This window comes from Leucopleurus acutus (genome assembly GCF_964270905.1).
Source record: "Leucopleurus acutus genome assembly, chromosome: 4".
NCBI classification, from domain to species: domain Eukaryota; kingdom Metazoa; phylum Chordata; class Mammalia; order Artiodactyla; family Delphinidae; genus Leucopleurus; species Leucopleurus acutus.
In genome coordinates, this window is record NC_139146.1 from 86,443,248 (window position 1) to 86,466,814 (window position 23,567).

The following is a 23,567-nucleotide window of genomic DNA, read 5'->3' on the forward strand; positions in this document are numbered from 1 at the left end:
GACTTTTTGGAAATGAAAGAAAGAGACTTTTTTTTTTAAATGGAGAATTTGGCAGAATTTCAAAATAAAATCACTGTCAGAACTCCCCAAAATTGACCCTGTATGGTTAGAGAAGAAGGAGAGGGAATATTCTTTTTTTTTTTGAGAACTTTCTATTAAAATTCAACATGTTGTCTTCATGTTTACTGCAGATTTCAGGCTGACACTAGTTAATAAGAAGCCTAAGTACTTGTGCTTGGTATAGTGATCACAATACAGTTTGTGAGAAGACCAGGGGAAGTTATGGAGTAAAAAAAAGGAAGAAATGAGAAAACTCACCGAGTTTCTGATTATATGTAGAAATCATCCTCACAGCAGATAGTATTTCAGAGAAATGCATTTTTCCCCCAAAGAATCTGCAGTGTAGTCTAAGAAGTTTGCTTATTTCCAAATGTGTTTATTGTAAGTAAAATTAATGTAGGAAAGAATTTTTAAAAAAATTAAGTTACGGGCTTCCCTGGTGGCGCAGTGGTTGAGAGTCCACCTGCCGATGCAGGGGACACGGGTTCGTGCCCCGGTCTGGGAAGATCCCACGTGCCGCGGAGCGGCTGGGCCCGTGAGCCATGGCTGCTGAGCCTGTGCGTCCGGAGCCTGTGCTCCACAATGGGAGAGGCCACAACAGTGAGAGGCCCGCGTACCGCAAAAAAAAAAAAAAAAAATTAAGTTACTTTTATAAAGTGGGTATTAAATTCCAATCATTTACTTTTGCTCCATCATACTATTAACGATGCTAACATATGATAATTAGCTAGTTTTCTGAAGCCACAAAGTGTTACAATACAAATGAAGTACTATCATTATTAATATCCAAATGAAAGACAATCTTCAAATCAAAGACAAAAAATAGTGTTTTGTATTCTAAGAGAGACAAAGTCCAGTGTGTCATATGAAAGGAAAGTGATGGTGTAAAATGTGCTTAATAGCAGAGTAGAAACCCTAACAGTCTCCTGACCTTCCTGATTGGAAGGGAAACTCTGACTAGAGAGAGTATGCTCTACACTACTTCTTGTAAAGTTCCTTTAGATAATATGTAATAATTGTTACATGCTGGACCCAAAATAATGTTAGATATTTAGGAAATATTCAATATGATCAGTACTGAAAATTGTTAATCATTATGTTCCTAAGGCCTCAAGCAGCATCTCAATTTGTTGAGCTGAAAGCAATGAATGAAGTAAAACACTAAGTCTTTAATGGTAGCAACTTCCATGTGTTTATTTGTTTATCATCTCTTTTTAGAGAATAGATTATTTTAAACCTTAATTCTAAATCATGTGGCACATTTTGGGGGTGAATCTTTGATCTTTGACCTGATAAGCTGAGGAATGGATAAGAACCCAGGAGAGTAGGAGAGGAATCTGTTCAAATCAGTGGCTGGATTAATTCATATGGAGTTTATCAAGGTTTCCAGCCCAACTGTTAAAAAAACAAGAAAAACCCCACTACTCTTTCTTTTTCTTCTTTGCAGTTTTACCAAACTTCCAGTAACAAAACAGGCAACATTTAGTGCCCAGGAATATAAAAGTTGCCACGCATGCTAGCAGGAACCCAATCACATCCAAAGAATTGTACTGGTACCAGGTGAGGTTGTGGATGGCTGGCCGAAGGTGTTTGGCTCCTTTGTGGCGCATGATAAACTCAATCCAGAAGACTGCTCGGTCCAGGGGCTTCATAGGCTGATCATGGTGAATTCTTGATAACTTCATAGCATTCTCTTTATAGCTAAGGATTGAATAAATATGTAGATACTCACTTGAAAAATTTGTTAAGAACATGAAATACCTAAAATTTTTATATATTATCAAAGGTATATTACATAATTATTAATACATTATTTCATAAATATATCACTGAGGGCACAGAATGCACATGAAAGTTTGTTTCCTCGAGATATTTCTAGATAAGGTGGTCTATCAGCTGGAATTCATTGGATGTTTCATAGTCTTAGTAATGATTGGAGGTAGGGGAAAAAATAATTTCTAATTGGAAGTAGAATTTTAAAAGTTCAGAAATAGGAATGTAGAATATGTGGGTTGAGAATATAGAATTTGATCTCATTTGCTGAGTATGGTATTGGGAACATGATAGTGACAGGAAGCAGCATTGAGGGGTAGGTCTATGAGAAAGGAACCCCTTCCCCTTCCCCCTCAACCTTCCCCAGGTTCTGTCTGGAGTGTTAGTGTTAACAAGAAGCTAGTCTTCAACAGTAGCAAGAAAGATTTCAGTCTGTGATCTTCACGGCCCTGATATTTCAATTGAAAACAAAAAGCTTAATATGACCCTATGGGCAAGAAGTAGGGCCTGAGATTGAGTAGATGCTGGAAACTTTGCTTCAAGCAACAGAGGGATGCAAGTGCAGTGATGAGAGGGAAAAATGGCAATAACTAGAACACTAACCCTTCTAATTTTAGTCAAGGAACAGAAGACCAGTCCCTGGTTTTGGTTTAAGTTTTTGAACAGCTGACTTAGAAAAAGGATTTCCTTGGGTTTGTGAAGGACATGAAGAAGGGAGGTTATTCTCCCACACTGAAGTGCAGTCACCATTGATGGAGAATACAGAACATTAAATTATAGAAAATAGTGGAACAGCATGTAGAAAGTTCTGAGGAAGATAATTGTGGCTAAAAAAAAAAAAATTATACAAAGTCCTGTTGCTCTTTGGTTAAAAAGAAAATACTACAGGCCTTTCTTAATACACAAGAATTTAAGGAGTAAATACCTCTGGATATATCTCAGGAAAACAAGGAAACAACAACAACAAAAGCTCCAAGACACAGAAACAAAATATTTGTCAGATAAAAAAATAATAAAATCGTTCAGGAATAGAAATACTGTAATAAAACATGAATTACATCAAGTCCATATAAACACCAAACTAATGCTAAACAATGTTGGAAATGTGGTCATGGACAAGATGTGTATGTTGTAAGCTTTGATAATGTTGTAATGATAATGCAGCTGACAGAAATTAACATGTGATGTTTAAGAGACATGGACTGGAAGTTGAGAATTGACTTCAAGTAAAAGTCATTCTATACTGACCAAAATTGGAAACATTTACAAAATAATTATTCTAATCTCTACTGTCAAAATTTTTCATAGATTTATATGAAATTTTTAGTAAGAATTTATCTGATATTAAAGAAATATTTATCCAAAGTCAGGCAATACTTTTAATTTTAATGTTTTTTCCTCACAGAGTATATTTATTTGATTTTTATGAGAAAGAATAACATAATAAATATAATCATTCATCATTAGGAATTTATTTATCTATGATTACAGCTAATCTTCATGTTGTTCAAAGTTCCCCACAATTTATTCACTGAAGTAAGTTTCAATTTACTGAAAGTTTGTAATTTTGTATAACACCTCTTCATTCCTCCAACTCCTAGCTCCTGGTAACCACCACTCTAGTATCTGTTTCTGTGTGTTTCACTTTTTATATACAAATATAAGTGCTATCATACCGTATTTTACCTTCTCTGACTTATTTCATTTAGCATGATGCCATATTATCACAAATGGAAAGATTTCCTATTTTCTCTTTGCTGAATAATATTCCTTTATATACATATGCCACATATTCTTTATCCTTTCATCCACTGACAGAAACTTAGGTTGTTTTTATATTTGGCTATTGTGAACAAGGCTGCAATGAACATGGGAGTGAAGATATCTCTTCCATATTCTGTTTTTATTCCCTTTAGATACATACCCAGAAGTAGGATTACTGGAGAGTGTAGTAGTTCTATTTTTAATCTTTTGAGGAGCCTCCATACTTCTTTTTTATAGTCACTGCACCATTTGCATTCCCACCAAGAGTGCACTAGAGTTCCCCATTCTTCATATCCTTACCAACATTTATTATAACTTGTCTTATTTTTTTTAATAGATCTTTACTGGAGTATAATTGCTTCACAATCTATGTTACTTTCTTTTGCACAACAAAGTGAATCAGCCAAATGCATACAAATATCCCCATATCCCCTCCCTCTTGAGCCTCTCTCCCACCCTCCCTATCCCACCCCTCTAGGTTATCGCAAAGCACCAAGCTGATCTCCCTGTGTTATGCTGCTCTTTCCTACTAGCTAATTATTTTACATTTCGTAGTGTATATATGTCGCTGCTACTCTAACTTCACCCCAGCTTCCCCCTCCCCCACTGTGTCCTCAAGTTCATTCTCTATGTCTACATCTTTATTCCTGCCCTGCCACTAGGTTCATCAGTACCATTTTTCAAAATTCCATATATATGCGTTAGCATACAGTATTTGTTTTTCTCTTTCTGACTTATTTCACTCTGTGTGACAGATTCTAGGTCCATCCACCTCACTACATATAACTCAATTTTTTTTATGGCTGAGTAATATTCCATTGTATATATGTGCCACATCTTCTTTATCCATTCATCTGTCAATGGGCATTTAGGTTGCTTCCATGTCCTGGCTATTGTAAATAGTGCTGCAATGAATATTGTGGTACATATCTCTTTTTGAATTATGGTTTTCTCAGGGTATATGCCCAGGAGTGGCATTGCTGGGTCATATAGTAGTTCTATTTTTAGTTTTTAAAGGCATCTCCATACTATTCTCCATAGTGGTTGTATCAATTTACATTCCCATCAACAGTGCAAGAGGGTTCCCTTTTCACCATACCCTTTCCAGCGTTCATTGTTTCTAGATTTTCTGATACTGGCCATTATGACCAGTGTGAGGTGATACCTCATTGTAGTTTTGATTTTATCTCTAATAATTAGTGATGTCAAGCATCTTTTCATGTGTTTGTTGGCAATCTGTATGTCTTCTTTGGTGAAATGTCTGTTTAGGTCTTCTGCCCATTTTTTAATTGGATTCTTTTTTGTTTTTGTTTTTGATATTGAGCTCCATGATGAGCTGTTTGTACATTTTGGAGATTAATCCTTTGTCCAATGCTTCATTTGCAAATATTTTCTCACATTCTGAAGGTTGTCCTTATGATCATATACCATGATCAAGTGGGATTTATCCCAGGGATGCAAGAATTCTTCAGTATATGCAAATCAATCAATGTGATACACCATATTAACAAATTAAGGAATGAAAACCATATGATCATCTCCATAGATGCAGAAAAAGCTTTTGTTCAATACCCATTTATGATAAAAACTCTCCAGAAAATGGGCATAGAGGGAACCTACTCAACATAATAAAGGCCATATATGACAAACCCACAGCAAACAACACACTCAGTGGTGAAAAACTGAAAGCGTTTCCTCTAAGATCAGGAACAAGACAAGGATGTCCACTCTTGCCACTCTTATTCAGCATAGTTTTGGAGGTCCTAGCCACAGAAATCAGAGAAGAAAAAGACATAAGAGGAATACAAATTGGAAAAGAAGAAGTAAAACTGTCACTGTTTGCATATGACATGATACTATATATAGAAAATCCTATAGATGCCGCCAGAAAACTACTAGAACTAATCAATGAATTTGGTAAGGTTGCAGGATACAAAATTAATGCACAGAAACCTCTGGCATTCCTATATTCTAACAACAAAAAATCAGAAAGAGAAATTAAGGAAACAATCCCATTTACCATTGCAACAAAAAGAATAAAATACCTAGGAATAAACCTACCTAAGGAGGTGAAAGACTTGTACTCAGAAAACTATAAAACTCTGATGAAAGAAATCAAAGATGACATAAACAGATGGAGAAATATACCATGTTCTTGGATTGGAAGAATCAATATTGTGAAAATGACTATACTACCCAAAGCAATCTACAGATTCAATGCAATCCTTATCAAACTAATGGCATTCTTCACAGAATTAGAACGAAAATTTTTACAATTTGTATGGAAACACAAAAGACCCCAAATAGCCAAAGCAATTTTCAGAAAGAAAAACGGAGCTGGAGGAATCAGGCTTCCAGACTTCCAACTATACTACAAAGCTACAGTAATCAAGACAGTATGGTACTGGCACAAAAACAGAAATATATGTCAATGGTACAGGATAGAAAGCCCAGAGATAGACCCATGCACATATGGTCACCTAATTTACGACAAAGGAGGCAAGAACATACAATGGAGAAAAGACAGTCTCTTCAATAAGTGGTGCTGGGAAAACTGAACAGCTACATGTCAAAGAATGAAATTAGAACACTACCTAACACCATACACAAAAATAAACTTCAAGTGGATTAAAGACCAGACTCTCAAATGTAAGACCAGACACTATAAAAGTCTTAGAGGAAAACGTAGGAACTCCTTGACATAAACTGCAGCAAGATCCTTTTTGACCCACCTCCTAGAGTAATGAAAATAAAAACAAAAATAAACAAATGGGACCTAATGAAACTTAAAAGCTTTTGCACAGCAAAGGAAACAATAAACAAGATGAAAAGACAATATACCTTGTCTTTTGATGGTGGCCATTCTACCAGGTGTGAGGTGATACCTTATTAAGGTTTGGATTTGCATTTCCTGATGCTTAGTGACATCAAACTGCTTTTCATGTACATGTTAGCCATTTGTGTGTCTTCTTTGGACAAGTATCTATTCAGTGACTCTGCTTTATAAGAGTTCTTTATATGTTTTGTATATTAACGTCTTATCAGATATGTACTTTGCAAGTATTTTCTTCCATTTTGCCAGTTGCCTTTCATTTTGTGGATCATTTATTTTGCTGTGCAGAAGCTTTTAAGTTTGATGTAGTCCCACTTGTTGATTTTTGCATTTGTTCCTTGTGTTGTTGGTGTCATACCTAAAATATTGTTGGCAAAACCCTTGTCAAGGAATTTTTCCCCTTTTTTTTCTTCTGGGAGTTTCATGGTTTCAGGTTATGTTTTACTATTTAATCCATTTCTAGTCAATGATTCTAAGTGATGGAACATAGAGTTCCAAATTTCATTCTCCTGCATATGATTATCAATTTACCCCAGTACCATTTAATGAAGAGACAACCATTTTCCTATTGATTATTCTTGGCTCTTTTTTCAAATATTATTCAACTTTGTATACGAAGGTTTGTTTCAGTGCTCTCAATCCTGTCCTTTGGTCTATGTGTCTATTTTTATGCCAATACCATACTTTTAAATTTACTGTAGCTTTGCAGTATAGTTTGAAGTAGGAAGTGGGATGCCTTCAGCTTCATTCTTCTTTCTCAGGACTTCTTTGGCTATTTGAGATATTTTGTGGCTTCATACAAATTTAGGATTGGTTTTTCTACTTCTGTGCCCCAAAAGGCTTTAGAAACTGGTCACTCAGTTCACTCTTCCCTTCCTGGTGAGGAACTCTTTCTAGCTGGGAATTTCTCTGTTGGTGCTGAGCAATGCTGGCCTGGGGATGGGATGATGCAGGCATAAATAAGCTGTCTTCACTGTTCTTGTGTGATTATTCTCAGAGTTTTTTTGTTCCACATTGTTGCTAAAATTTCTTAAGTGAACTTTAGAGCTCTCCCAGAGATATTTTTGTTCATGGATAGTGTCTAATTGTTGATCTTTGTCAGGGGACAGGGAGGCTGGGGTCTTCTATGTCTCCACTTGGAGCTCTCAATTTTACTTCATTGACTTTCTCTTGAAATATTTTTAATTAAAAAGTAACATGATCCCATTTTTATAAGATTATTTTTCTTTTCTATTTATAAATTAGCACAAGGAAATAGCTGAGGTAATATTTCTACTGGTAATTGGTTATAGCTACATGAGGAGAGTTAAGTGGGTTTTCATTTTTATCTCCTTATGTTTTTGTCATATTGCCTGAATTCTTTATAATGATAATATCTGCAATTTTTAAGAAATAAACAACAAACACTATTAATAAAAATAATAATATTTAGTAATAGCTTAGTTTATTTAAATAAATTTAGTATTTCTTTGAGATTGTACGTTGTTGCCCAGTAATCTATTGCCCAGGTGAATCTAAATGCATTCATAAAATTTGAAAGGTATAAGCCAATCATATTTAATGTTAGCCAGCCCCTGGTGATTATGTAAAAGTAATCAATTTAGTAGAATAAAACAATTTACTCCTTTTAAAATACTGATGCTTCTCAGAAAAGAATATATTCTATACTCACGAAGGGTTGTTAATAACTGCTTTCAAAGTGTTAAGCAGATCGGAACTTGTCATTCTTTGCAAGTCTACTTCAACAGCTGCCCCTTTGGCTTTTATACGAGCAATATTATCATGCTGATCACCAAACAGAGGAATTCCCACCATAGGGACCCCATGGTAAATAGCTTCATAGATCCCATTGGTTCCACAGTGAGTAATAAAAGCTCTGGTTTTGGGATGACCTAAAAAGAAAAAAATATATATCATTATTCTATGTTGTAAGAGTTTCAGAAACAGAAAATCATGACACCTGTATAAATAATTCAATTATGGAACATCTTCTATATAATTCTGTGCCATGAGGCCATATGTAAATGCCTATAAACTCTAAAGAAAGCAGCAATTGATTATTCCATGCTAAGCAGCAACTAGTGATTCCAGCAATTAAGTGATCCCATAAGCCTCTGAAAGGTTTGCACAGAGTTAAATGATGAAAAATACTTGCCTTTGGACAAGTTTTTGGGGTGAGAATTCTTTAGTAAACAGGACTGAGGGATTTAAGAAAAAAATGCTTCTGTGGTTGGGGAAGGGGGGTAATATGTGCAGGGTTTCAATGTGAGAATGGCTAGAAAGATAGATGAGGGCAAGGTCATGAGGTTTCTGTTTAGGAAAATGGAATTTGCCCTTTATTTTGAGTAATATGGAACCATTTATAACATTATAGTTGGTGAAATGGTTTATCAGATTTTTTTCAAATAGTTATAGTGAAAAAAAGAGAAGAGAGGTGGGAGAAAATGGATACAGAGTCAGGATGATGCTGAAATATTGTATACAAAAGTTAATGAGAGCCTGATCTAAAGGTACCTTCCTTGACTCTGATTCTGAGGAGGGAGAGTGTATCATAAATGCGAGAATTATAAATTCCATATTTATGTTAGAACTTAACAAAGATTCTATCCTTGACCAAAGTCTAGTCAAACTCCTCTGAACTCTCTTCTCAACTAGGCCCTGATTTGGGGGTTTATTTGTTTATCTCTGCATTGCCCAATTTTAGCAAGCATCCTACTAAGTCAGTTTAGCGAGACTCTTCCAACCTGATATCTGATCACCCTGTGTAGCTGTTGCTTCATACTTCACCATCCCCCAAGTGATGTTTGCCTTCAGCAAGAATCTGATTCAGGCAGTTTTGCCAGGGTACCCACTTGGCCCTGAGGTTTCCTTAGTAATCTTCCATCCAGTGACACCCCCCACTCTGAACTTTGCCTACAAATTTCCCACTTTTCCTTTTTGCACTCAGAGTTGAGCCCAATCTCTCTGACTTACTGTAGAAGTCTATTGCAGTAGTAGCTATATGTATCATGATGGTTTTGAATAATGTGTGCCTTACAGTCTTTATCAAGTGCCATGTATAATTTTTTCTTTAACAAGCTCCAGAAGAAATGTGAAGAAGACATCAAGGGTTTTTTGTTGTTGTTGTTTATTCCTTATTTTGAATAGAAATTTGTTGGATTTATTTGTTATTGAGTAATCATTCAGATTATCCCTCATTCACTTCCATTTAATTTTGCTTCTCTTTGGTCTTACCAAGAAGATCATTCTGTGGAATCCACTCATATAGTCGGGTATTGGCTCCTAAAGTTTCTGGTTTCTTTCCTGTGTATCTCCATAGGACCTGTTAAGATAAATGCCTTTACTCTAGAAAATTTTTAGAATCACATCCTATCAGAAGGAAGCAACTGACTTAGAATTAATCTGGTTCGGTGCCTCCAGGTAATACACAAGCAAACTGAGGCCTGAAGTGATTAAGTAATGAATGTTTTTAAACCATTGATGCTATAACCATGTTTACAAATGCTTGCAATAATCCTAATCGATAGGCTATCATCATCAGGTTAATTCTTACTTAGGAGATGAAGAAAAAAGATAACCTGTACCTGAAACAATTACATAGTGGTGTTACTAAGCCATTCTGGTAAAGAGGATTTTTGAAACAGTTTTCAGAGGCAAAGGGGAGAGATGTTATTTGCCTCACTAAGAAACTGTTAGTGCTTTGACCTTTGTTTTATATATATATATGTATGTGTGTGTGTGTGTGTATATATATATATATATATGTATACACACACACATTAATATAGAATCAAGCATTGCCTTTTTTAATTATAGTAAAATATACATAATGATATTTATCATTTTAAAGTATTGTAAGTATAGAATTTGGTGGCATTAAATACATCTATAATGTTTGTAACCATAAGCACTATCTATACCCCAGATATTTTCACCTTCCCTAACATAGACTCTGTACCATTAAGCAATAACTAACTCCCTATTTCCTCCACTCCCTAGCCCCTGGTAAAGTACATTCTACTTCATGTCTCTTTGAATTTGACTACTCTATACATGTGATATAAGTGGAATCATACAGTATTTGCCCTTTTCCCACTTAACATTATTTCACTTAGCATTGTCTTCAAGGTCATGCATGTTGTACCATGCCAGAATTTCCTTTCTTTTTAAGGCTGAATAATATTCTGTTTTGTGTGTATATCACATTTTCTTTATTCACTCATTTACTATTGTGAATAATGTTGCTGTGAACATTGGTGTGCAAGTATTTGTTTGAGCCCCTGATTTCAATTCTTTTGGCTATATAGCCAGGATTAGAATTATTGGGTTATATGATAGCTCTGTGTTTAATTTTCTGAGGAATGACAAAAATGTTTTCCAGAGAAGATGCATGATTTTGCTCTCTTACTAGCAATGCAGGAGGTCTCATTTCTCCATTAACACTTGTATTTTTTTTTTTAATAATAGCTGTCCTATGTGAAGTGGTATCTCTTTGTTCTTTGATTTGCATTTCCCTAATGATTAACGATGTTGAGCATCTTTTCATATACTTTTTGACCACTTGTATACCTTCTTTGGAAAAATGTCTATTCAAGTACTTTCCCCTTTTTCAATTGGGTTTTTGTTGCTGCTGTTGAGCTGTAGGAGTTCTTTATGTATTGTGCATGTTAATTCCTTGTCAGCGATATGATTTGCAAAGATTTTCTCCCAATCTATACATTGTATTTTACTTTCTTGATAGTATCTTTTGATGCACAAAAGTTCTGCATTTGATGTAGTCCAATTTGATGTAGTCCAATTTATTTATTTATTTTTTTACTTTTTTTGCTTATGCTTTGGTGTTATATCTATGAAATCCTGACATAATCCAATGTGATAAAGTTTTTCCTGAGAATTTTCTTGGGAAAGTGTTACAGTTTTACTGCTAAAGTTTGTCTCTGATCCATTTTCAGTTAACTTTTGCATATGGTGTAGGGTAAGGATCCAACTTCAATCTTTTGCATGTGGATATCAAGATTTTATCAGCATTATTTGTTGAGAAGAGACTGTCCTTTCCCCCAATTGAATGGTCTTGCACTCTTGTTGAAAATCAATTGACCATATATATGAGGATTAATTTCTGCATTTTCTTCTGTTCCATTGGGTGATATGCCTGTCCTTCTTCCAGTACAACAGTGTTAATTTACTGTAGGTATTATAGCATATTTCTAATTTCAATGTTTATAAATGTGACTCCTTTAACTTTGTTGTTTTTCAAGATTTTTTTGTCTGATTGTAGTTCTTATAGTTCCATATGAGGTTGAGGATTGGATTACTCATTTCTATAAAAAAGGCTGTTAGAGTTTTGATAGGCATTGCATTAATCTGTAGATTGCTTTGGATAGTATTGACTTCTTAACCATGTTAAGCGTTCCTATCTATGAACATGGGATGATTTTCCAAGTATTTAGGTATTCTTTAATTTCTTGCAGCAATAATGTTTTGTGGTTTTCAGCAGCAAATATTTTACTTCCTTAATTAGGTTCATTCTTAAGTATTTGTTTTGTTGTTTTTGTAAATGGAATTTTAAAAATTTCATGTTCAGTGTGTTCACTGACATTTATATAAACAAAACTGATTTTTGTATGTTAATCTTGTATTCTGTACTTTTGTTAAGTTTGGTAATTAGTTCTAGTAGCTTTTTCTGAATTCTTGAGATTTTCTATGCATAAGATCATGTCATCTGCAAATACACATTGTTTTACCTCTCTCTTTCCAATTTGGATGCCTTTCATTTCTTTTTCCTGTATAATCCCCATGCTAAAACTTCTACTATAAGGTTATATAACAGCAGTGAAACAATACATCCTTGTATTGTTCCTGATCTTACTTTCCACCATTGAGTATGATATTAGCTGTGGGTTTTTCAGAAATACTCGGTATCATTTTGAGGGCTTTTCCCTCTATTCCTAGTTTCTTGAGAGTTTTTATCAGCAGAGAATGTTGGATTTTCTCAACTTCCTTTTCTGTGTAAGTTGAAATGATCATTTGATAGTGTTTTTATTTCCCCTTCATTATAATCATGTAATGTATTACATTGATTGATTTACTTTTGGTAAATCAATGAATGTAATATTTATTTACTTTGCATAAATACTGTTTTACTATGGTGAATACTCTTTTCAACATTCTAGTGGATCTGATCTGCAAATATTTTCTTGAGTATTTTAATATCTATATTTAGAAATGATCATGGTCCGTAATTTTATTCTTGTGTGATGTCTGTATCTGGCTTTTGTAACAGGGAACATCTGGCCTCATAGAGTAATTTATTGTTTCCTTCTTTCCACATTTTTTGAATATTTGAAAAGGATTACCTTAATTATTCAATTCCTTAAACATTTGGTAGAATTCACCATTGATATTATCTGACCCCGATTTTTCCTTTTTGGCAGGTCTTTGATTACTAATTCAGTCTCTTAATTTGATATAGGTCTGTTGAAGTAATCTGTTTCTTTTCAGTCAGTGTAAGTAAATAGAGTTTTTCAAAGCATTTATCCACTTCTTCTAGATTGTTTAATTTTTGTTGTGCAACTTTTCATAATATCCTCTTTTATCTTCCAGTTTTATGAGATATAATTGACATACAGCACTATGTAAGTATAATGTGTACAGCATTATGATTCTACTCACATACATTATGAAATGATTCTCACAGCAGGTATAACATTAAAGAAATTTTAAAAAAAGTTTCTTGACATGAAAACTCTTAGGATTTACTCTCTTAGCAATTTTCACATATAAAGTACAGCAGTGTTACCTAAATTTATGATGTATATTGCATCCCTAGTACTTATTTATCTTATAACTGGAAGTTTGAACCTTTTAACCACCTTCTTCCAATTGTCCCTTTCCCAATCCCCTGACTCTGATAACCACAAATCTGATCTGTTTTTCTGTGAGTTTGTTTGTTCTTTTTTGTTTTTGAAGTAAAACTGACCTACAACACTATGATAGTATCTGTTACACAACATAGTGATTTGGTATTTCTATATGTGTCAAAATGATTATCATGATAAGTCTAGTTAAAACATGTGAAGATATTACATAGTTATTGTCCATGTTCCTCACACTGTACTTAGCAAAATAAATACAAATATATGTAAAATACTTGATTAAGTTGCTGATCTCTTAAGATTAAATGCATTTTAAACAACCTTGCCTTTTTACTTCCCTCACCACACTTACTGTTTTTGACATCATATTTTAAATCTTTTTGTTTTGTGTATCCCTTAACTAGTTATTGTGAGTATACATGATTGTATAATTTTGTCTTTTAGCCTTCCTTCTAGCTTAATACATGGCTGATTTACTGACTTTGCAGTATATTTGCTTTTACCAATGAGATTTTTCCTTTTGCAATTTTTATGTTTCTAGTTGTGGGCTTTTCTTTCTCACTTAGAGAAGTCCCCTTAACTTTTCTTGTAAACCTAGTTTGGTGGTGCTGAACTCTCTTAGCTTTTGGTTGCTTGTAAAACTTTTGAACTCTCCATCAAATCTGAATGAGAGCCTTACTGGGTAGAGTGTTCTTGGTTGTAAGTTTTCCCCTTTCATTATTTAAAATATATCCTGCCACTCCCTTCAGGCCTGCAGTGTTTCTGCTGACTAGTCAGCTTTTAGCCTTATGGGAGTTTCCTTGTACTTAACTTGTTCCTTTTTCCTTGGGCTTTTAAAATTCTCTCTTTATGTTTTATTTTTGCTGGTTCATTACAACATGTCTTGGTGTGGTCTTCTTTGGGTTCATTCTATTTGGGATTGTCTCTGCTTGGATGACCATTTCCTTTCCCAAGTTAGGGAAGTTTTCAGCTATTATGGCTTCATTACTTTTTTTTTTTTTTGAAGAGTTCACATATTAACAGGTTTAATGTTTTAATATAACTCCCTCACCAATTCTCTTTGTATCAAAATTTCAACTTGGGGTCTACAAGCTATGGGTGACTAATTTTCCAGTTCACAGTAATGCTAAAGATTTTTTTTTCTTTTAATCTTTATTGGAGTATAATTGCTTTACAATGGTGTGTTAGTTTCTGCTTTATAACAAAGTGAATCAGCTATACATATACATAGATACCCATATCTCCTCCCTCTTGCATCTCCCTCCCATCCTCCCTATCCCACCCTTCTAGGTGGTCACAAAGCACTGAGCTGATCTCCCTGTGCTATGTGGCTGCTTCCCACTAGCTAACTATTTTACATTTGGTAGTGTATATATGTCCATGCCACTCTGTCACTTCGTCCCAGCTTACCTTTCCTCCTCCCCACGTCCTCAAGTCCATTCTCTACATCTGCGTCTTTATTCCTGTCCTGCCCTTAGGTTCTTCAAAACCAGTTTTTCTTTTTTTAGATTCCATATATATGTTAGCATATGGTATTTGTTTTTCTCTTTCTGTCTTACTTCACTCTATATGACAGACTCTAGGTCCATCCACCTCACTACAAATAACTCAATTTCGTTTCTTTTTATGTATATATGTGCCACATCTTCTTTATCCATTCATCTGTCGATGGACACTTAGGTTGCTTCCATGTCCTGGCTATTGTAAACAGAGCTGCAATGAACATTGTGGTACATGACTCTTTTTTTTTTAATTTTTGTATTTAATTTAATTTATTTTTTTATATAGCAGGTTCTCATTAGTTATCCATTTTATACATATTAGTGTATATATGTCAATCTCAATTCATCACACCACTCCCCTCCACCACTTTCTCCTCTTGGTGTCCATACATTTGTTCTCTACATCTGTGCCTCTATTGCTGCCCTGCAAACTGGTTCATCTGTACCATTTTTCTAGGTTCCACATTTATGCTTTAATATACAACATTAGTTTTTCTCTTTCTGACTCACTTCACTCTGTATGACAGTCTCTAGGTCCATCCACCTCACTACAAATAACTCAATTTCTTTACTTTTTATGGCTGAGTAATATTCCATTGTATATGTGTACAACATCTTCTTTATCCATTAATCTGTCGATGGGCATTTAGGTTGCTTCCATGACCTGACTATTGTAAATAGTGCTGCAATGAACACTGGGGTGCATGTATCTTTTTGAATTATGGTTTCCTTTGGGTATATGCCCAGTAGTGGGATTGCTGGGTCATATGGTAATTCTATTTTTAGTTTTTTAAGGAACTTCCATACTGTTCTCCATAGTGCCTGTATCAATTTACATTCCCACCAAAAGTGCGAGAGGGTTCCTTTTTCTCCACACCCCCTCCAGCATTTATTGTTTGTAGATTTTTTGATGATGGTCATTCTGACCTGTGTGAGGTGACATCTCATTGTAGTTTTGATTTGCATTTCTCTAATGATTAGTGATGTTGAGCATCTTTTCATGTGTTTGTTAGCCATCTTTATATCTTTGGAGAAATGTCTATTTAGGTCTTCTGCCCATTTTGGATTGGGTTTTTTGTTTTTTTGATATTGAGCTGCATGAGCTGCTTGTAAATTTTGGAGATTAATCCTTTGTCAGTTCCTTCAAATACAAATATTTTCTTCCAGACTGAAGGTTGTCTTTTCATCTTGTTTATGGTTTCCTTTGCTGTGCAAAAGATTTTAAGTTTCATTGGGTTCCATTTGTTTATTTTTATTTCCATTTCTCTAGGAGGTGGGTCAAAAACCATCTTGCTGTGATTTATGTCATAGAGTGCTGTGCCTATGTTTTCCTCTAAGAGTTTTATAGTGTCTGGCCTTACATTTAGGTCTTTAATTCATTTTGAGTTTAGTTTTGTGTATGGTGTTAGGAAGTGTTCTAATTTCATTCTTTTACATGTAGCTGTCCTGTTCTCCCAGCACCACTTATTGAAGAGTCTGTGTTTCCCCCATTGTATGTTCTTACCTCTTTTATCAAAGATAAGGTGATGAGGGGCTTCCCTGGTGGCGCAGTGGTTGAGAGTCCTCCTGCCTATGCAGGGGACACGGGTTCGTGCCCTGGTCCTGGAGGATCCCATGTGCCGCGGAGCGGCTGGGCCCATGAGCCATGGCCACTGGGCCTGCGTGTCCAGAGCCTGTGCTCCGCAACGGGAGAGGCCACAACAGTGAAAGGCCCACATACTGGAAAAAAAAAAAGATAAGGTGACCATATGTACGTGGGTTTACCTCTGGGCTTTCTATCCTGTTCCATTGATCTATATTTGTTTTTGTGCCAGTACCATACTGTCTTGATTACTGTAGCTTTGTAGTATAGTCTAAAGTCCAGGAGCCTGACTTCTCCAGCTGTTTTTCTTTCTCAAGATTGCTTTAGCTATTCAGGGTCTTTTGTGTTTCCATAAAAATTGTGAAATTTTTTTGTTCTAGGTCTGTGAAAAATGCCATTGATAGCTTGATAGGGATTTCATTGAATCTATAGATTGCTTTGTCTAGTATAGTCATTTTCACAATTTTGATTCTTCCAATCCAAGAACATGGTATATCTCTCCATCTTTTTTTTTTTTTCTGTTCAGCTTCAGTGTTTTCCAGTACTTTATCTTTCAGCTCACTGCTCTCTTTCTCTGTATCGTCTAATCTGCTATTGATTCCTTCTAGTGTATTTTTCATTTCATTTTTTGTATTATTCATCTCCATTTTATTCTTCTTTATATTTTCTAACTCTTTGTTAAAAACTTCTAACTTCTCACTCTGTTCATCTAATCTTCTCCTGAGTTCTTTGAACATCTTTACAGTCATTACATTGCACTCTCTATCAAGTAGATTGTTATATGCACTTCACTTAGTTCTTTTTTTAGGGTTTCATATTGTTGCTTCATTTGGAACATATTCCTCTGTCACCTTATTTCATCTAATTTGCTGATTTTTTTTTATGTATATCTGGTAGGTTGGTTACATTGCCTGACATTGGAGAAGTGACCTTTTGCAGGAGACATCCTATGTGTCCAAGCACTACACTCTCCTCTAGTAATGAGAGCTACATGCTGTAGGGCAGCTCCAATTTGGGCTTCATGGGATCTTCTGTGTTGTGTGTTGAGTACTATGAGCCCTTGGCTCTTCTGAAAATAATCCCCACTCACCTTCAAAGCCAGTGTTCTGAAGGCTTGACTTCCTGGTGCAGGAGATGTGTGCTGGAGAGCCCAATGTTTGGCTCAAACTGTTCACACCTTGGAAACAACCTCTGCTAATTTGTTCACTTGGACATACGAATCTTGTTTTTTATAGATGACTTTTGTTTTATTTTATTTTAATTTTTATTGGGGTATAGTTGATTTACAATGTTCTGTTAGTTTCATGTGTACAGCAAAGTGAATCTGTTATGCATATACATATATCCATTCTTTTTAAGATTCTTTTTTCATATAGGCCATTACAGAGTATTGAGTAGAATTCCATGTGTTATGCAGTAGGTCCTTATTAGTTATCTATTTTATATATAGTAGTGTATATGTGTCAGTCTCAATCTTCCAATTTATCCCTCCCCCACTCTTACCCCCCTGTAACCATAAGTTTATTTTCTACATCTGTAACTCTATTTCAGTTTTGTATTGGGTTGGCCAAAAAGTTCTTTTGGGTTTTTCCATAAAATTGTATGAAAAACCCAAAAGAACTTTTTGGCCAAGCCAATAGATAAGGTAACCTGAAGCCTTTTTTTAGATTCCACATGTAAACGATATCATATGATATTTGTCTTTCTCTGACTCACTTCACTCAGTATGCCAATCTCCAGATCCAACCATGTTGCTGCAAATGGCATTGTTTTGTTCTTATTTTGGTTCTTTGTTCTTTTCTCTTAACCATACTGCTTCTCCATCACTCCTATCTGGCTCATTGTGGTTCCTTCTTTATATCTTTAGTTGTAGAAGACCTTTTCTGCTCATCTTCTTTTTCTCATCAGTAGTTGCTCTGCAAATCAGAGCTATTTTTGTGTGCCTGTGAGAAGAGGTGAGATTGGGGTTTTCCTACTCTTCCATCTTGGACACAGCTCCATCATATCCTCTGATAATATTTTAATCTCTGTACAGCCATTAGTAATCTCCCTAGGTTCATTTCTGATTTTAATTATTTGCATATACTCAATTTTTCCTCTTTGCGAATCTAGCTAAAGTTTTGATAATTTCCCTGACTTTTTCAGAGAACCAGTCTTTGGTTTTATTGATTTTCTCTGTTTTTTTTTGTTTGTTTTGTTTATCTCTGCTCTAGTCTTTATTAGTTCTTTCCTTCTGCTAGCTTTTGGTTTAGTTTGTCCTCTTTTTATAGTTCTTTAAAATATAAGATTAGGTAATTGATTTTAGATCATTATTCTTTTTCAATGTAGGTACTTGCAGCTATAAATTTCTCTCTGAACTCTGCTTTCTCTGCATCTCTTGCTTTGGTCTCTTGTGTTTTCATTCATTTAAACAAATATTTTCATATTACTTTTATAACTTATTCTTTGACCTATTGGTGGTTAACTGCAATAGCATAAAAACATGTGCTCCTTTATAGATCCATCCAGCTCTTTCTATAATTGATGACATAAATTACATACATATACATACTGTTCCTAATTACATAGATCAATAATTGTTTTTATAAATTTTTATTTTAATCATTGAAAATTTTTTTTTTTTTTGCAGTACACGGGCCTCCCACTGTTGTGGCCTCTCCTGTTGTGGAGCACAGGCTCCGGATGCACAGGCTCAGTGGCCATGGCTCACAGGCCCAGCCACTCCGCAGCATGTGGGATCTTCCCAGACCGGGACATGAACCTTCCCAGACCAGGACATGACTCTCAACCACTGTGCACCAGGGAAGCCCAAGAAAAAATTTTAATAAATGGAGTTACAACAAAAATAACAATAATACTAGTTTTTATTATTGCCTTTACTGCAATTTTACCTCACTGCAGATCTTTATTTCTTCTTATGGTTTTGTGTTACTGTTTAGCAACCTTTCATTTCAACAAGAAGTATTCCCTTTTGCATTTTTTACAGGGAAAGTCTAGTGTTAATGATGTCCCTCAACTTTTGTTTATCTGGAAATGTCTTAATTTCTACTCTTTAAAAAAATTTTTTTAAGGCCACACTGTGTGGCATGTGGGATCTTAGTTCCCCACCAGGGATCAAACCCATGGCCCTTGCATTGGGAGGGTGGAGTCTTAAATACTGGACCACCAGGGAAGTCTCTAATTCATTATTGAAGGACATTTTGCCTGATATAAAACTCTCAGTTAACAAGTTTGTATTTTAGCACTTTGAATTTATCAATCCACTGCCTTTTGGCCTCCAGTGTTTCTGATGAGAAATTGGCTGATCACTTTATTGAAGATATCTTTTAGGTGATGAATTCTTTCTCTTGTTCCTTTCAATAGTCACTCATTATCTTTGTTTTTCACCAACTTGAATATAATGTGTCTTGGTGTAGGTGTCTTTGAGTTTATCCAACTTGAAGTTCACTAAGCTTCTTGGATTTGTAAATTTATGTACTTTATTAAATTGGGACTATGTTAAGCCATTATTTCTTTAAATATTCTTTCTGCCCATTCTTCCCATTTCTCTCTTTCTGGGACTCCCACAGTGTGTATGCTCATTCACAGGATGGTATTCCACAAGTCCCTTAGGCTTTGTTCATTTTTCTTCATTCATTTTTCTTCCTTGAACTCGATAATTTCAAATAGCCTTTCTTCAAGTTTGCTGATGCTTTTGCCTGCTCATGTCTGGTTTTGAACCCCTGAGGTGAACTTTCATTATAGTTATTGTAATTTTTAACCTCTGGAATTTCTTTTTGATTCTTTTTAAAAATAATTTCTTTCTCATTATCAATATTTCCTTTTGTTCCTCCATCATTTTCTTCTCTTTATCATTGTCTTCCCTTAGTTCTTTGTACATCTTTAAAAATGTGGTTTTAAAGGCTTTTTCTAGTAATTCCAAAATCCAGGCTCCCTCAAGAATGGTTTCTCTCAGTTTATTTTGTTTCTTTGATTGGGCCATACTTTCATCTATCTTTGTATGCCTTGTGATATTTTTCGAGTATTGTACATTTGCTTTTTATAATGTTCTATCTTCAGACATCAGATTTGCCCCTTGTTAGAGTTTGATTTTGTTGTTGCTGTTGTTGAAGTGTTTCTCTTTGCTAGAAATCAGGGTGAGGTTAAAGTTTTAGGTCTTCTCAGGTATTTTATGAGCCAGTGTTTTTCTCTGGACATGCACATAATTTTGTAAATTCCACTATTTGTGAGGTTGTTTTTTTTAAATGTCTAATTCTCTAATGCCTGACTCCCAAATGGAGAAAAAAGTAAAAAGAAAAAAAAAAAAGCTTATCCTTTAAAACCCCTGGAAGTTGCTTCTTCTAATGAATGTTGAAACAACTGTGCCCAGCTTCTGTGCATATACCTCAATGACCATGGGCAGTAATCAGCAATTAGAATGCAGAACCACAGTATTTGGAGGATAAAATCTTATTGTCTACCGGTTCCACCAAATTACACCAGGAATGCAGGCATGTTGGCTGCCATGGGACAGAGTGATGAAGACTTTGAAGATGCTGCTATTCTAAAGGGATGACATTGACTAAAATTAACCACAGTTCCCACTCAGTTTTTCCACTGTGAGTTGCAAGTGCTCAGTTAGAGTCCAGAGTTCCAATATAGTTACTTCAGACAGTTTTTGCTAGTACAATTTTGTTTAGGCAGAGAGACAGGTCTTAGTGCTTCCTAGTCTACCCTGGTTTCACCCTAAACATTGTATTTTAATGCAATTGAAAGTTTAATATTTTTATGAAGATGGAATTTAGATTAAATATTTAGATGGGTGCCGCTTCCACAAAACAATTATTGAAAATAATTTGGTTATGAATACAATAATTATTGTGAGCATTTGTAACTTAAATTTACATGCAATTTTCTGTTTTAACTAAATGTAGGGGAAAAAAGTGTTCATGGTGGTTTAAAAACAGTGCCACTCAGTATAACCTAGAATGGTATAAATAAAAAGTTATAATTTTGGGGAACTTCAAGGAGTGAACTGCATAAATCTTGTACTGTATTATTAAAGATTTTAACTGTTTAAAATGAAGAGTATCTATTTAGGAGTATTCCAGGAATCTAAGTTGTCAATTCCAGGCTCAACCATGGCCTGGCACAAATCCATTAATTATGAGGAAATATAGTCCTAAGGCATCCAGTGAATTAAGGCTGTATTTTTGAATATCTATTCCTTTATTCTCCATCAAGGTAGTTGTAACTTGTGTATATGTCTCAGATTAAAAAATGAAGAAACAAACCAAAAAACTCAATAAACACCAAAAAACAATGTTAGATTACATGGAAGCCTTAAAACCTAGACACAAAGCTGACTGATTGTTTGACAGTAGTGAATGATTAAGTTTTAGGTCATTATTTAAAGAAAATTGTGCAATATGTTTTCCTGTTAGTAATGTCAGGTTTAAAGCAAGATAAGAATCAAATATCCTGTTTTACCATTTAATATTTTTTCTTTACAGTTCAGTTAAATTGACACTAACAATACCAATAACTTTTCCTACATTTTTAAGCACACTTTTAAGGATATCTTCATGGAATTTAAAGAAGCTGTCACTGAAAAAGTAAGATTATCTGACCTTCTGAGGAATCTGGGCAAGGGCTGATGCAATCACTTTAGACTTTTCTTCTGTGAGGTTTTTGATCATTGACCCCAGAGTAAACACCACAACTCCATGTTTTCCAGAGCTTTGAACAAACTCTTCTAACTCCTGTGAGGGAAATAGTCTTTGTTATATGAAAGCTGATATTTACAAGAATGTCACACACTTTTCTCAATATGTCTGAATTCTTAGAACACTTCTGTTTTTTCATATGTTAACCATTTCAGTGTACAAAATATAACCTGAAATCACTGGTTATTAAGCAAATTAAAAATGATTTAAATGGAGGTTCCCTTCAGCATGATAGAGGGGAGTGTGTGTGTGTGTTTACAAATTATTGACTACATGTTATCTTCTCCCAATTACAGAGCTCTTTACATGTATGATTTAACTTAGATATATGGGAATCTTAAGAGATATGTATACATTTACAGATGAGAAAGCTATCTCAGTAAGGTTAAGTAATTTGTCCAAGTCTACACAGCAGTAGCTGGCAGAGCCAAATTTCTAGTTTAAGTTAAATAGTTCTGGTGCTTCACTTTATATTTAGTTTTGGATGCTAATAAGATTATCATTCATTTTTCTGCTGAATCACAGTCAGTATAATGACATACTTTTGGTATATTTACTTTTTTCTGTTTTCTAAATTTCAATTTTCTTTTATTTTGGTTATATTTTCTCTTCATATAAGCTTCCACAAACACATTTAGAAATGAGGTAGACATATAAATTCCTGACGATATAAGACATGCAGAAAGAACTGTAATGAATACTCTGAGGTTAACAGTAATATAGTAGAAATATATGGCTTTCCATTAAAAATAAAAATATCATATCTAATTATAATGAAGTAAAAAGAAATCTTTTCATCCTATGTTGAACTAGTAACAAAACTAATTCAACCAAATAAGAGAAGATAAAAATTTGTAAGACTTAAAGTGGAAAAACAAGGAAGAAATTTATATTAAGGAATTAACTCACATGATTATGGAGTTTGGAAAGTTTAATCTGCAGAATCGCCATAAGGCTGGAGACTCAGATAAGAGCCATTACTCTAGTTCAAGTCTGAAGGCTGTCTACTGGCAGAATTCTTATTTTGCTTGGGAGTGTTCAGTCTTTTGTTCTATTCAGGTCTTCAACTAATTGGATGAGCCTCAGCCACATAATGGAGGGCAATTTGTTTACTCAAGGTCCACATATTTAAATGTTTATGTCATCAAAAAAAATACCCTCACAGAAACTTCCAGAGTGATGTTTGGCTAAATATCTGAGTACCTGGCCCAGGTAAATTGATGTATAAAATTAACTGTTACACTGTATTTATAGATGGATTGATATAATATGTAAAGCTATCAATCACTTCAAATTTATTTTCAATTATATCATCATATTCTTCAGATACTAGGAAATATTTTAAAAAGTATATAAAAATACATTTTCATAAATAATGAATAAACTTTGAAAAAGAAAAAGGAGTACTGGAGACTATTTCAATCCGATAATAATAAACAATACAAAATGAAATCTACTGACCTGCTAACAAAG

The 23,567-nt window shown here is 34.6% G+C and overlaps 1 protein-coding gene across 3 annotated transcripts in view; it reads right to left on the bottom strand.

Moving 5' to 3' along the window:
- Positions 1-692: 692 nt before the first annotated feature.
- LOC309961229 (UDP-glucuronosyltransferase 2C1-like) overlaps positions 693-23,567 on the bottom strand; it is a 35,157-nt gene continuing 12,282 nt past the window's right edge. For 2 of the 3 annotated variants that reach the window (XM_082838282.1, XM_082838284.1), the window contains exons 3-6: positions 21,999-22,130; positions 9,665-9,752; positions 8,103-8,322; positions 693-1,761 (exon numbers count right to left, since the gene is read on the bottom strand). In XM_082838282.1, the coding sequence (XP_082694408.1) occupies positions 1,482-1,761; positions 8,103-8,322; positions 9,665-9,752; positions 21,999-22,130 (720 nt within the window). In that variant the 3' untranslated portion in view covers positions 693-1,481. Of the gene's footprint in view, positions 1,762-5,217; positions 5,361-8,102; positions 8,323-9,664; positions 9,753-21,998; positions 22,131-23,567 lie in introns of all 3 variants that reach the window. The other variant, XM_082838283.1, reaches the window with a different exon arrangement.